The sequence below is a fragment of the Calliopsis andreniformis genome, chromosome 3 (assembly GCF_051401765.1).
Source record: "Calliopsis andreniformis isolate RMS-2024a chromosome 3, iyCalAndr_principal, whole genome shotgun sequence".
In the NCBI taxonomy this organism is placed as follows: domain Eukaryota; kingdom Metazoa; phylum Arthropoda; class Insecta; order Hymenoptera; family Andrenidae; genus Calliopsis; species Calliopsis andreniformis.
Window position 1 is genome coordinate 1,199,577 of NC_135064.1, and position 15,746 is coordinate 1,215,322.

At 31.9% G+C, this 15,746-nt stretch overlaps 1 protein-coding gene across 7 annotated transcripts in view; it reads right to left on the reverse strand.

Moving 5' to 3' along the window:
• LOC143177589 (spondin-1) overlaps window positions 1–15,746 on the reverse strand; it is a 219,721-nt gene that overhangs the window by 100,837 nt on the left and 103,138 nt on the right. For 5 of the 7 annotated variants that reach the window (XM_076375624.1, XM_076375617.1, XM_076375622.1 and 2 more), the window contains exons 4-9: window positions 15,306–15,492; window positions 14,169–14,333; window positions 13,087–13,210; window positions 11,832–11,962; window positions 5,761–5,986; window positions 190–358 (exon numbers count right to left, since the gene is read on the reverse strand). In XM_076375624.1, the coding sequence (XP_076231739.1) occupies window positions 190–358; window positions 5,761–5,986; window positions 11,832–11,962; window positions 13,087–13,210; window positions 14,169–14,333; window positions 15,306–15,492 (1,002 nt within the window). The remainder of the gene's footprint in view (window positions 1–189; window positions 359–5,760; window positions 5,987–11,831; window positions 11,963–13,086; window positions 13,211–14,168; window positions 14,334–15,305; window positions 15,493–15,746) is intronic. The other 2 variants (XM_076375621.1, XM_076375619.1) reach the window with 1 other exon arrangement.

Here is a 15,746-nt window from a genome sequence, read left to right on the forward strand (position 1 = left end):
CCGTCCTGATCCTTATATTTTGGGGAAGTTCTACACCTCTATTGAAAGCCGATAAACCTTGTTATCGATCGAAATAATACGGTATTGATCATTTCATTTGAATTGCTTGAAGTAAGTAATACTTCATTTATTTTGCTTACTATTTAATTAATATAGTAAAATTGTATCGTAGTAAAATGATATGCTCACCAGTGAGGACTTTTCCCATAACACGTTGCCCTGTCAGTTAACGTAGTATTGCACTTGTTTTGTATCGCAGCAGCTTCGTCACGGTAATGCCTTTGCCTGAGTTGGTTGCCACGACCGCATGTCACGGAACAAGCAGTCCAAGGACCCCACGGTGTTACCCTACAGGCTTCTGCGTACATGTCAGAAATTATATTGCTTGTCAGCATCAGGTACCAGAAACTGATGCGTTTATATTCTGCTTGCGTGAATGTCACCAATAAGAGCTTTACAATATGATGCTTTGTGTAAGTGCACGTTAGAATTTGTTCAAAGTTCTAAAATTGCGTATTAATGTAGAAATTGTTCGTCAATTTCTTAATAATTTATAAAAAGACATTCCATCAAGACAGGATTAAAACATATAGATTTTTTGGCCTAGAACGTATCTACAAGAGAGAATAAAAAATTAAAGGCAATTTTTATAGTACAGAGTGTATAGAAATTATATGTCACGACCACCATAACGTGATTCTACATCTGTTAAAAAAACTTCCCGCAAAATTGTCCTTAACTGACTTTTTTAAGGTTTCAAAGATCAAATTTTTTTTATGATTGCATCATGTTCTACTCATCGAGAGGATAAAAAGTGTCAAAGGAACCATAGTTCGGAACTCAATCGTTCTCTCAAAAAACGATGTTAAAGGTTCGACCATTATCGAACTCACTAAACTAAACTAAACTCACTTTATTCTAATGTTTTCAAAACTTATATAGATAACATGTTATAACGAAGCAATGGGGACCATTAACGTATGGGCACATTTCATGGTAACATTTCATCCAAAAATTGACGAACTGGTCGACTATAATAAGGAGGAGTACTATCATGCATAAAGTAAATGATGTGACGCCTGTATCGTGATATAACTTGACATAGTTCAATCAAGAGGCAAGTCCGTAAAAATCGTAGATATGCGGCTCTTGTTAGACATGGTAAATAAATAGGTCCAATAAACTTTAATAGCGTTTTTTGAGAGAACGATTGAGTTCCGAACTATGGTTCTTTTGACACTTTTTATCTTCTCAATAAGTAGTACAGAATGCAATCATAAAAAAAATTTGACCTTTAAAACCTTAAAAAAGTTAGATAAGGACAATTTTGCGGGAAATTTTTTTAACGGATCTTCACCGATCATAAGGTGTAGAATCACGCTATGGTGGTCGTGACATATAATTTTTATACACCCTGTACATATAGCCTAAGATTTCTACGGTGAACCCTAGAAGCATTCCCTTCTCCCCATTTACGCGTTTATCCCTCAAATGCCTAAAGGAGAATTCACACATAGCCGTACCGTGACAGCACAGTGCAGTCCATGACAGTGCTAAAAAGTATCGTTCTCTAGCTTTGGAATACAGCGGTTCGCACTTTTTTCCGCCCCTGCTCGAACCGTCCACGTACCGTAAAATCGCGCTCAATACCAGCGGTAAAAATATTGTTTCCTTGTTTTCGAATGGACGGTTCATATTAATCCGTATTTTGTCGGCCGCGCCCGAACCGTATCTGTACCGTTACTGTTAGGTTTTCTTGGCAAAAAATATTTGCTTTTTCACTGCAGGTCCCTCGAAATCGGCCGCAGGGGACCTTTTTTTATGACTATTCGAATACACGGATCGAATACCGCACAGCGAGGGACCTCACGCCTCAAGTACTTCACTTCTAAGGACAAAGACAGCAATAGCTCTTCTGGTAGTAAAAATTCTAAATTCTATGTTTCTTATTAGATTTTCACAGAAATGTCACCGATCGATTTCTGCTGTTTTTCTGATGAAAATGGTACCAAATATGATATAATTCTGATTATTTTTGGATTTTACTAATTCAAAAACACTGAAAAATACGGTCCGGATAGGTCTAGTCATCATGGCACGACCACGACACGGTACGGTCACGGTATCGCTATGTGTGAATAAACCTTAAAATTGTAGTCTAGTACACTTGTACCGGTTAAAATTCGAAGTCAATCTTCTTGAAAACAGAACGTGATATCAACAAATTTGTTCTACATTTTCGACTTATTTTTTCATCAATTCTTGAAGAATCAGTTCTTTTCCACTTGTACCACCAGTTTTGGGATACTCTCTATTTAAACATATCTCTTCGATGATATAAATAAACATTTCAAGAAATTCTTTGTCTTAAATAGAAAAATAATATAACTTGATTTATTTATTTTGTTGACTAAATAACTGTACCATGCTATTATTGTACTTGTTATGAAATTTATAATGCATCAAACTAAATAATCTACAAAGCTATAAACTATGTAGTGCCATTAACTACCTCGTAATCCGAAGTACGATGCAATATAAAATGCAAATCATAAGAAAGTAAATCATCTATGTCATCTATTAATTCCTTATTCATAGAAAAGATATAGCTTCAAAGATATTAATAGCTAGAAAATGAAAATAAGAAACTATAATTGTATGTTTCCGATTATAGTAAAGTAAGTGTAATTATATATTAACATACAGGGTATTTCAAAATTGGTGATATAACTGGAAAAGCTGTGATTCTAGATAAAAAACTAAGACGAAGAAGTAGAATTAAAATTTCTGATATCACGCTTCATTTTCAAGAAAACTGACGGTGAATTTTGACCGAGAACAAGTGTGCCGAATCATAGTTTTAGACGTTTGAGGGGTAAACGGAGAAAAGGGGTGTACTTCTAATGTACCGTAGAAACAGTCAGTAGTCAGATTGAGAGTGTTTGCCCTATAATTCAAATTCAATTTTTTTGAAGACAAAGCATAATATCAAAAATTATTCTATATTTTCGACTTATTTTTTCATGTAGAATCACCTCCTTTATGCTTATACTATCAGTTCTGGGACACCCTGTATGTATACTTTTCAGTAAAAGAGAAAATTCGGTATTTATATTAAGGACGACCTCGCAGATTTTGATGACCTTGAAATATGTTGTCAAGGTCAATAATCTGAACCATTTTTCTCTATACATGTAACTGCCGCTCGCTGGTGTTTCCCATTTCGATTCCAATTTTTTAATTCGAGGAAACTTAAAAATTGTAATTAGTGTAAATTAAACTGCTAGCACTTGTCTAATTCCGGGCACGCCGTGACATTTGCCGATGTATTCTAATTGCAGTTTTTGAGCATCCGCGAATTAAACAATTGGAATCGAAAAGGGAGGGACCAAAGAATACGAATATATTTTTATTAAATTTGTTGACGTTTAAGGGAAGAGAACGCTGAAAAAATCGCGATTTTCGACCATTTTTAAGAATTTTTTTTGCATTTTTGGCAAGTCTGAACCCTTGTTTAACCATATACAACATGATTTGACATTCAGTGTTGCCCTTCTACCAGAATAACCTATTTTCCCAAAACCCTGCGAAAGAGTCGAAAACCGAAATTTTTTCATTCATTTTTCGATATATTTTTCTATTATTTAGCTCTTTGAGTAAGTTCAACCAACTGGCTAGTGTTTTGAGACATCCAAATTAACTCCGTGACTTTGACATTGTTTATTTTCACTAAAGGTCAAAGTGCCAATACCAGCTGGATTTTAGACCATACAGAAAGATAAAATGGTCTGGAATTTACTCTTCACATTTAAAATGCATTTATCTCAAAACTTAGTTTTTTAATACATTTAATGTTCCTTGCGCAAAACTGTTGATCCAATTTTCTTGCGGCTTAGCATGCTTCAAGCGTAACATGAGACCAAAAAAATTGTGCATCGGCATGAAGAAATCTGCAAAACTTTTTGCGCTGTGCTTGCTTTTTCTCAAAATTTTGATCAAATTTTGTACTTTTGACATTTAATGAATTCAATAATTTTGAATTTAAAAAGTATGAGACAGAAACTTCAATTTTTTTACAATTTTTTACTTTACTATGGACCCTTCTTCGCTGCAAAACCTGGAAACTGTGGCATCACTCACTTTGCACAAAAACAATTTGTAAGTTACGCTTGATTTTTGTAACGTAATGTAAATTCTATGAAAACTAATGATTAAAATTGAGTCCAGACTGACATAAGGGCTTTATGTCAAACCTACTTCCTTCCCTTAAGAGGAATTCCATATATCACAAATATTTTCAGATTTCAGAATGTTAGTGTTCTCTTCCCTTAAAGCGGGTTTCATATTTGTAAAATAAAAATATTTGTATTTCCTTTTAATTTGAAAAAATCTTTTTCGAAATACGAAAAAAATTTATTCAGATGTATACATTCTACTAGATTAATTGAATAAACGATGAAAGTATCTTTAATAGTTTCAGAGATATAAATACAAACACGATGGCAGTTGTCATAAAAATCAACAAAAATTGTAAACTTTTCTTAAGTAATTTTGAAATTATTAAAATGATGATTTAAATGACTTATGTGCACATAGACTATAGTATATTTCAATATCATTAAAATCCCTGACATCGTTGTGCAAAAATGACCATAACATTCATGTTGCAAGCAGCAAAATATATATTGAGTATTAAATACACTTTCGCGAATATCTCGGAAACTAAAGCTGAATGACGCTTACATACACGGGCAAAATTGTTCAGAATGTTGACCTTGACAACATGTTTCGATGACAAGGTCATCGAAATCAGTGAGATCGTCCCTAATGTAACAAATTTCCGAAAATTCAAATTTTTTCAAGTGACAGTACCGATTTTCTTGTTAAAAAAATTTTTATCGTTTTGATAGTATCGCTTTCTCAAGCATAAAAAATGATTAAATTCTTATTCTATCCATTTTTTATACCTACTCTAATTTTGAAGATATATGTACATACAGGAAAACTAAAGAATTCAATTATGGTCAATAATAAAAATTGCCTAATTTTTTTTCTCGATGTTTCCCACAACCCTACAAACTTTTTAAAAAAAGGAAGTTTCCTTATACGTTTCATACAAGTTTTAGTTTTTGTGTTTGTAATTTTAGCTTGCCTCTTTTGCATATCATGAACGTAGAATCTATACAACGTTCCTAAGGAAACGAATAAATAGTATTTCTCAACATGTTTTTTGACAAGCGATATTTTTGAAATATGCTTCTTATACAACGATAACAATTATCTTGACAACGAAATATACGTAATAATGTGTTAATAATAATAATAATATGCTAACAACAGTTACAATTAAAAACAACTACAACAACACACAGATAAATATAATAATTTAAAGAGATAAGTAATTTAATCAATTGTCATATGATCATCGATACTTGTACTTTTTATTATTCATCATCAAAGAATTCTAAAAATTCTAAAAATAAACGTATAAAGTGCAAAAGCGTAATCAAAGACAGAGAGTAATTTCAAGCGTTGTTTACCTCAACTTCCTGCGATATTTAGTTATCTTGAACATCTCTTAAAGCAGTTAAGTAAAGCAACTATGACATGAAGATCTCAAGTGGAAGATAATAAATGTTTGTCGAGAAAATATGTAATTTGAAAATGTAAGCTTATCTTCTGCGAAAAACACATTTTTTAACTTCAATCTCCATGATCACAGTAAAAAATAAAAAAGTCATAATAAAAAGCAATACTTGCTATTTTTGCGAGGAGGAGAAGTTATGGAAGAAGCACCTGGGTCAACCACATCCACTGACGGATCGTCGCAAGTCTTCTCGTAAAGCCTCTGTCGGTTTAAGTAAAGCTTGGCAAGAGGTTTCATATCCAGACCGGAAGGATCGTAAAAGGGAGATCTCGAATCGTCTGGGAAGCTGGAAGTTATACGCCGGATGGGCTCTTGTGGTTCCGTTGGCGAATCTGGTGACTGAAAACCGTCGATAATGTTTATTTTGGATACAGTTGACACTTTAAAAGCAATAATTCAATCCAAGATTATGTTTTATTACTTATTGCATTTTTATTAGTTTCGTACTCTCATAATTAAATCTATCGGTTTCATCTGTTTCTAATTGTTGCTTATAATTAGCAAAATCACAAGTCCTAGCATCTACTATAGAATATTTTTATTTTATTTTTATTTATATTTTATTATTTCTCTCTACCATAAAATATTTCTGAAAATTGATTCAAAGCTAGCAGGGTTCAAAGCTTTTATTATTTTTGTAATTTTTAATAAATCTATATATAATCTATATTAGTAAATCTATAAATAAGGCTGTTTTAATATTTTACCTGGGACATAATAATTTTGATGAAAATTTGAAAATTAGTGATAGAAATAACAATTTAACCGTGTACAAGTAATATACGTAACATCTTTACAACAGTTAGTACAGTCCAATTTTTTGAGGTCGCTTGTAAAAATACAAATATATAAGTTACATATGAATTTATAAATAAAAATTTGTATAAGAAAAATATAATATTTCTGAAATAATATTACGTGCAATTTACATATTTAAAAAAAAGTTCTTTCTTTGCATACTGTGTATCGAACCTAGGACCTGTCATTAGAAATTAACTATCATCCGCAGATATTCAACCACCATTTTTCAGGATACCATTAAATTCTAACTATGGCAAGGTAGGGTTAGGCATATTTTATTTAGAATAAAGTATAAGAAAAAGCCAAACAAAGTGACACAGTTTATTCACGATAACGGATGACAGTACAGATTTATTCGTAACTAACGAATAACTTTTTGAACTTTATTCGTTGATAGCTCCGCGGCGAATAACATTCCGGACTAAGCAGTGATAGCATATGTAAATATCGTTGCAAAATGTTTAATAACTTATTTGAGAAGTTATTTGAATAAGTTTTTATTCGAATAAAAAATTATCTGTTGTTTTAGAATAATTTCATTTTATTCATAATTCTCATTCGAAGATCCTACGAATAATGCTCAACTCTGATACAAGGTGTGGGAGAACGCGTGGTACATATAACCGGGAAGGAGGTGATTCTATCACTTGTAGAAATATGTAAGCCGAAAAAATATAAAAATACAATTTTTTTTATAAGACGCTTAGTTTTCAGGAAAATTGAATTTAAAGATTCGTCTAGTATGCGTGCACTTGACAATTTTTTTATTAATAATTGTATTGTTTCATATTTACATTACAGAATAAATTGTTGAAAGTGTCATCCTTGTTGATATACATATACAAATTCTTATTCATCGAATCATAGCGTTATAGAATGATGTTACCGTATTATGAGACTTTAGTTTCTCGAATGCTAAGCTATTTATCGAGTCACACGAAAGAGTTAGTATACGCAGAAAACGCTATAAATCTTCTGCAGCTAGAAGAATTAATACTGGTTTTATAGAAATTAAAACAACAAAGCATTGTAATATCAGTACGCAATTCTCTGATTCGAAGAACAAAGGTTTGTATGTATCAACAAGGATGGCCATGAGCGCCGGGAGGGGGGTGCAAGGGGGTGCGCTTGCACCCCCCCGGTTTTGGAGATACACAAAAAAAAATATTAAGTATTTTTTTTAAATTAATTATTTATTCATTACTAAAAAAAATTATGAGAAGTTACTCCTTGAATAAAAACTTCAGACGTCTAGGTTGTTGACCAAAATTGCTTAATACATTGTCAACAAATTCAATGTCGTTCTTTATTCTTTTTCTATGAACGCTGAGCATGCACAGACCGCTCAGCTTCGCATCTCCCATCGTAGACCGATTCCATGTTTTGACCTGCCGTAACGTACTAAATGAACGCTCAACACTGCATGTTGTCGCTGGAATAGTCAGGCCAATCTTGATTGCCTCGCATACAGCTGGGTAAAACGGGGTGGTTTGAGCAATCAAATCGGCATACTCAAGGGATTCATCACTCACATCATTGGCCTTACATATCTCGTACCACGTGGTGGCTTCAGTAATAAAATTCTGGAGAATACCTCCGTAAAGATCCTGTATATCTTTTGCAATGCCTAGAAATGAAGATTTGTTCAATTTTCTCATGTTTTCTGAGTGGAGCTGCATAAGCGAAAATGTTTTTTTGTGCGTAGAAGAAAATCGATAATACTTCATATGGTACTCTCAATGCAGTCCTCCGTAAAGCTACAGGGTCATCCACGTATCTCGAAACCCTTGCGCATAAACTCAAATGAGTTCGGGTTCCGCGATACATAGATCACCCGCGGAATTGTGTTATGCGCAAGGGTTCCAAGATACGTGGATGACTTAGGCGCAGCGACAAGGAGCAGTAATTTGACGATAACAGTCAAAGGTGCAAAAAGATGCAGCTAATTTTTACAGGACAGTTACTTGATAGTATTTACTATAAATCAATGCCATTGAGAACACGTAGGAAGGCGGAGCTTTTTTATATACCTACGGGAATCAAACAGTACTTCCAATTTTGATTACCTTTATTTTAGACTCTGTTATGCAATATTGATTAAGTGATTTCGAAAAATGTTTATGTATTTTGTAAGCTAAGACTACAAATATTCAAAATATATGAAACAAATTATGATATATATTCGCAGAAAGTAAAAAAAAGAATTAGAATTCTGGCTAGAAAAAGGTAAGATTCCAGTGAGAGTATGATAGGCCCACTTTAGATGAATTTTTTTTCTTTATTGACATGAATTAGCTATATCCAATTTCATAGAAAGATGTATTGTTATGTTCATTGGTTATCAGAATATACAAGTCTATATATAAAAATCACACTTTCAGAATTTGGGTTTTTTCCGCCTTCAAACCACTGTGCGGCGGTATGCGCTATCTAGCCATCACAAACCGAATTATTTTAAATGCACCCCTCTGAAAATAATCCTGCCGGCGCCCATGAGGATGACACTTTCAACAATTCATTTTGTAATCTATGTGGTAAATGTAAAGCAATACAATTATTAATAAATATATTATCATTATTTATCATGACGTTGGCACTGCTTATTTTTCCGTACACATACCAGATAAATCTTTAAATTCAATTTTCTCAGGAATTAAGTACTTTATAAAAAATTGCATTTTTTATTTTCGGTTTATTATTACACGTAGAATCGCCCCTTTTCGGTTGTATCATCTTGTACATAAATTTGTTTTAATTTAAGTGTTTATAAAAAATACGCATTGACACAAAATATTCCACAGAATGGCATCGTTTCATCTTTAAACTCATCCCTCAAAATTTCACAAAAATTTTTGAGGATCTCACCGAAGAGTCTTCTTCCAAATCGGAAAGTGAAAATATCTGTAATGTCAAGAAGTCGCTTGCCGGTGACTTGGACCTAAGTGTTTTAAGCTTCTTTCCGAAGCTGTTCAAAGCGGCCCGAAACGCCGAGTTCACCTTCTGTTCGAGCCTCACAATGTCACTTGGAACGACATTTTACCGGACTTCTTGTCGAACATGAACGATACACGCGGCTCGTACAATAAGTCGTGTAGTGGAGGGGCAAATTCTCAAAAACTCGCGTGCCAAATCTGGGTATCACGGGCCTCCTGATTAGGTGCCACCGTACGTGCTCCTGCCGAAATAAACTTGTCACTTTTTTACTCTGTTTTATCTCTAACTTGGCAAAAAGTACTGCCGAAACGCCATTAAACTTTCCATCCATATATTAGAAGATTATAAGCTAGGAAAGGGCTCATTTGACAGAAGAAAGTTTAATCGAGTGCGCTCTGGTCATGATTTTGCTCAGAATAATTTCTAAATTACCTAAAAATACTTTAATTTCACAGCTGTCAATTTGTCGATTTTTGCTTTACTTTGAATACTCATATTACTGAATATCAGCAGAATCTGGCTAAATCATGACCAGAGCGAATGAGCTATTTCCTAGCTCAAAATCTTCTCATTTAAGGGCGAAGAGTTACTAGCCGTAAACCTCTGTTTTTGCCCTTTTTTTTTGTCGGTAATGTCACCGGCCTGACATATCCGAGTCTACCCACTGAAATTCTCCGCTACCTATAGTCAAATGTACCATCTATAATTAAAAAAATGAGTTTAGTAGTAGTTTTCTGACTATACGTCCTCTTCTATATGTATACTTATGCATGATGCTTATATTATAAATAGGTTATAATTGGTTTCATTATATATACATATATAACGAACATGCTTTATTATTCTGTATTATTATTATCGTTATTGATATTAACGTCAAACGTTGCTGGATGTGCTATTAGGGAACATATGGTAAAATATTACATTACTATTTCAGAATTCTGTCTCATTACAGCTTATTGTGACAACATCACGTATGTGTAAATTGCAATTTATCTTTAGTTGAAGATACTAATACTAAAACTAACACTAATATTTCCAAAGTAATAAAAAACTCTTTGTTTTTGTTTAAATGATTTGCACGTTTGAAGAATTATTGTACCATACGCAAATAACGGAGTAACTGTCTGTCCATTCTACACACGTATCAACACAAGAATATCTTATTATTAGACGTGTTGCTATATCAATGTTAATTACATGTCTCAGTTAACAGCACAGTAGTTCTTACAGCAAGTCACACACTTAAACGGAAACTGATACTTGTTTATATCTTTGTAAATATTAATTTTTCAACTCATGTCTAAAGGACTTTTCTGCTTTCTTTGGTGAGTATCTACTATCTACTCTAAAAATTGTGAACCATTTTTTTGTACATTCTGTATAATAAAAGTACATGTAGGTATAACATAGGTCATAAATATTGACAAAAGATCGAAAGTGTTTAACCTTATTTAATTTTTTCGGGTCACATATGTCTCACTTAAAAAACTGTTAAAATACATACATATGTCCTAATTTTTATAATTGACACAGGACTTTCAAATTTGATCTATAGATATCCCTAGCTTAGTATTATACTGATTTCTACAAGAAAATATAATAAAATCTAAATAGAAAAAAGTCGGATTGAAAAGGAATCTTTCAAACTATACTCTTAGACTTTTTCATCAATCGTGAGAAATGGAATATGAAGCAGCAATGTTTCCGGAACCGGAAGGCAGTGGCATTGTAAGGGGTTTGAGGGCGCGCATCCCCGTTGGGTTGGAAAAATGTCTGGGGCACGTTTAGTATGACGTCATCAGCGATTTTCACGCGACCCGCAGCCCCTACTGTCCATTGTTAGGAGCGGAGCCTTCCGTCGAATTTATTATGCGATCTTCTGTGCTTGACAGCTGACGTTCATTTCGTTCTCGCAAAACGGCCTGCGTTGGAAAATAGTGCAATCGATGGAACCATTCCTTTTTTTCCACGAAAGAAAAACTTTGCCCTTTTCCCAGGAATTCTCATCGCGATTCATTTTTCCTGATCGTACGAAGCATTTTTTGCGATAATTATTTTCCATTCTTCCTATCGACCTTTTTTCAACAGTGGTTGGTATTTTTGAAGTGTGTAATCGTTTAGACAATTATGCTACTATTATAGAAGAAATCTTTTGTGAAATTTTTATGGAATATGTGTTTAATATGTTAACATAAATATCTCATTGTAAGCATGGATTATGGCAGTATATAATTATATAATTTTCAAAAGCATGTGAAGGAACATTCTGAAAAATTAAATTACATATCGGTTTTATAGACAAAAACAAATTACATACTTAAAACTGCTAGGTAAACTTAATCAAAATTTCAAAAGAAAAGTTAAATTTAGAATACATCTTTAGTTTCCACATAATTGTTACCCTTGTAAATTGAAAATTAAAATTTAAAGAAAGCATTATATTTACCAAATACGTGATTCCGCTGTCTGTACCCGCATCGTAAGGATAAAGATTTAATTCTTTGTGCTCAATCCATGAACAATTTACTAGACATAATTCCAAACCGGAAACACCAACAATCCAGTCCGGTGAGGGGTCTAAAAAAATAAAATTTCATATCCTATATCACTGTAAAAGTACAAACAATTTTCATTAAGTATCCATAAATTCATGGTCTGTAAATCACAAGCTTTCCCTTTTACAAGTTCCACGAACGTTTATAATAAGTTAAAATACTTAGGTACATACTTTAAAATAATAGAGGCATGTCTAATCTTAAAAGGGTTGCATGAGTACGAATTCTTTCTTCAGTTTAAGAAAAAACTTCTTACTTTTTAATAGTATCTATATTAAAAATATTGTACTATAAATTTATTTACACAATCTAATAAATTATTTTAACTTAAATTTCAATGTATGGATAGTTTTAATGTTTTTCAGCAATTTTGACAATTTAGCATTTATTCTATTAATTCATATCATTTGTATTTCTAATTTTATACGTATGTTCATAAAAAATGTGATTTTTCTAAACACTTAAAAACTATTAAATTAGGTTTGTGAATTAATCAAGTTATCAACCCGTTTTCCACATGATTATTTACAATTAATAATGTTTATGCAGATTTTTATTTTCATACATAAAATTATAGAAATAGAATCTAATTAAGGACTTGCTTCCCCCTTCAAGCATAAAATATGTTTTCTTAATATATTAAGAATATAGTATATTAACCAATAATTTCTACATTTTACCATATTATAGGGAGTCTGTCCTTTTTTGCATACTGAAATTTCGCATAAATACATACAAATTTAAAGTCTATTTATAATATATCATTATACTCGTCCATTCATTCTGAATCATTGCGAATAGATGTTATTCTACAAAAGGAAATAAGCATTTTGTATGTTAATGTGCAGTACTGTAATAGCAAATATACTGTTTACATAATACAGCGTTCACATAGCAGAGTGATCGTATAATAGAACGTTCACATAATGGGTATTTCTATAACGGAGGTTCTACCGCAATATACTAAATCCTACAAAATATCGAAAATTAAATGCAATTTTTAGTTTTTGGAGAATGAAACAAATCTCCAATCAGATTGCATTTCTTTAATTGTATTTATATAAAATTTAGTTAGTAAAGTATAAACTTTAATTGTATTTATATAATATAAAGTATAAACCCTGTGAATATCGATCAATATCTTACCAAGCATGGATACCAAAGACATCAGATGATGTTTCCGGTCAACGCGGAAGACTGCGAAGGTTTTACCGGTAACATTAGGATAGCTTATTCCTCTGGCTTTGATTATCGTTCTAATGTGTTCACTCTAGAAAAATGCAAAGCGAGCACATATAAATATTTCTTAATTTGCAGTAATATTACCTTGTATTATCTCCTCTCGTGATTTTTAAAAAATAATCTATAATTCTTTACTCAAGATCGAACAAGCTTTGGCTCATACCTTTCATTCAAAGATTTTCTTTTTAATTGTTGTTAAACAGAAAATATAATTTAATAATTTAAACAGAAAAATACTATAAGGACAAATGTGTATGGTTGGGGGGTCAATCCGTTATCCTTTGAACTTTGATTTGTTAAGTTACAATTTACAGTAATATTAATTATGTATTGCTATCAATTAGAGTATACTCTAAAGTACATTTTTTTGCACTTATGCAGGTTATTCATAAGAAAATAAGATTATTATCATTTATTTTATTTCGATATAACATTCGACACAAAACGGGGACATTTCCACATAAATATTGTTTTTGAAGTAAAATGGTATGAAATTATAAAACAGACAGACTAACAAAATCGGTCTGAAACACTGATGCGGAAAGCAATTGAAACGGTTATAGAAAATAAAATGTACAGCTTTTGAAGTTTCCCAAACTATATTGGAAAAAAAGTGGCGTTTTAGCGAAAAAATTTTAATCAACCATTCAAAATTAGTTTAGTACCATCAAATGAAGTCTTTATATATTGAATTGGTCAATTATCTGAAAGAAATAGTTGTATACTCCATCTTACTCCAGGTACAGGGCAAGACAGAACATTATGGTTATGTGAATAATAATTTTTCTGCACTTTTCGTTTAATATTTAAGAGAATTATTTTAGTATAGTTGTATAGCCAAATAGTGAGACTACAGCTGGGATTAATTCGAAATATATCTTTAACAAGTATAATATTCTATAACAATTTTTTTGTAATGTCCCCATCTTACCCTTTTCCCTTTAATAATTGTTACTACTGCATATGGGCATAATGAATATATTTACTTGCTCTTTTAATTCTGATTCCAATTTCCTGGTTGATCCAAGTTCAGCCACTTGTTGTAAACCGGTACTGGCTATGCCATTGTATCTCCAAAATCTGTAATCGACAGTGTGTGAAGCTCCAATTACATCCGAGAATCGAATTAGCCATCCTTTACTTGGAAAATCCTATTTAAAGTTGAAGAAAAAAATTTTAATCCTTACCGCATTTACATTGAATAATAATGAGTGTTAGTTTCACATTTAAGAATGTTTTCAACAAGAAGTTGGCTCAAAGAAAAAAAATACTTTTTAAGAATTATTCAATTAAAATGAATATCTATTTATTAATCAATTCTAGAGATATTGTAATATTAATGTACTTCGTGAAATGTTGAAAAAGTAGATTTATTTACTAATCTTAATTCGTATATTAAATTCAGATTAAAAGTAAAATATATATGCTTTTTATTTAGTAAGATGAAACCTATATTATGTACTTTAATCTCAGCTCGGTAAGGAATGTTATTTTAAAGTTTTAATAAAAGTTAAGAATTTATTGCAAAGAAATAAAAATAAAATATTTTCTATAAAATACAAGTCCATAATTATTACTGTAGAAACTTAGAAAATAGCGACTTAATTATGATCCATTATGATTTTGGTTCAATAGCACTTATATGTAAAATATCACTATAAATAGTAATTATTTTTACTACCATCAAAAGTATTGTTCGCAATTAATCATTTGTTTGCATAAAACTATAAATGTCTTCTTTTCTGTCTTTTAAAGATACAATTTTTATTTGTAATAGAAAGCTCATTGATTTTAATTCTATACGAAATATCTTATTTTGAATACTTAATACTGATTAAGGATTTAAGGTAAGACAATTCAAATTTTCTCATTTGAAAAAATTAAATTAAAATATTATTGCGTGTCATTTCTCCCACATAAGTTCTCTTGATTTCTAACTGAGATGACAGTGTGTAATTTTAGAGAAAAAATCTTAGCCAGAAATCGTAAGGATCATTTTCGAGGTAATAGCTGTATCCATCGTTTCAAAGAAGTAAAGTTTAAATATCTGGTACATATCTAAGGATCGATAGCAGCTCTCTACACTTCCGTTTGTCGATCTTACTTGACGAGGTATTACGTACCTTGGGGTGAGTGTTCCGCGACCAAAGCCCCTCGAATGTGACTTCGTATTTCGCTTCGTCGCAAGCGCAACACACATCCAACACAGGTCCTTGATCGTCTGCCTCAGCTTTCGAGTCCTGACAAATCTTCAGAATTAAGTTAGGATCATCCATGTACCATGTATCCGGCGTTTCCAATATCGTTGCTCTATGCTCCATGGAAAAAAGTAAAAGGACAGCGCGTTACTGAGCTTGCATCTTTGATATTCTGCGATGAAATATTATTTTGCGTAATGAAAAGAGCTTTACGAATAAATCTTCGTCTGAAAATAGGTATTTTTATTTCGTTAATTATGAATTTAAAAAGTTGGTACAAAATAGCTAAATTTATATTTTATACAACACTTAAAATTCAAGTAGACTATACGTATATGTTTTGAAAATTATAAAATTATAATGACA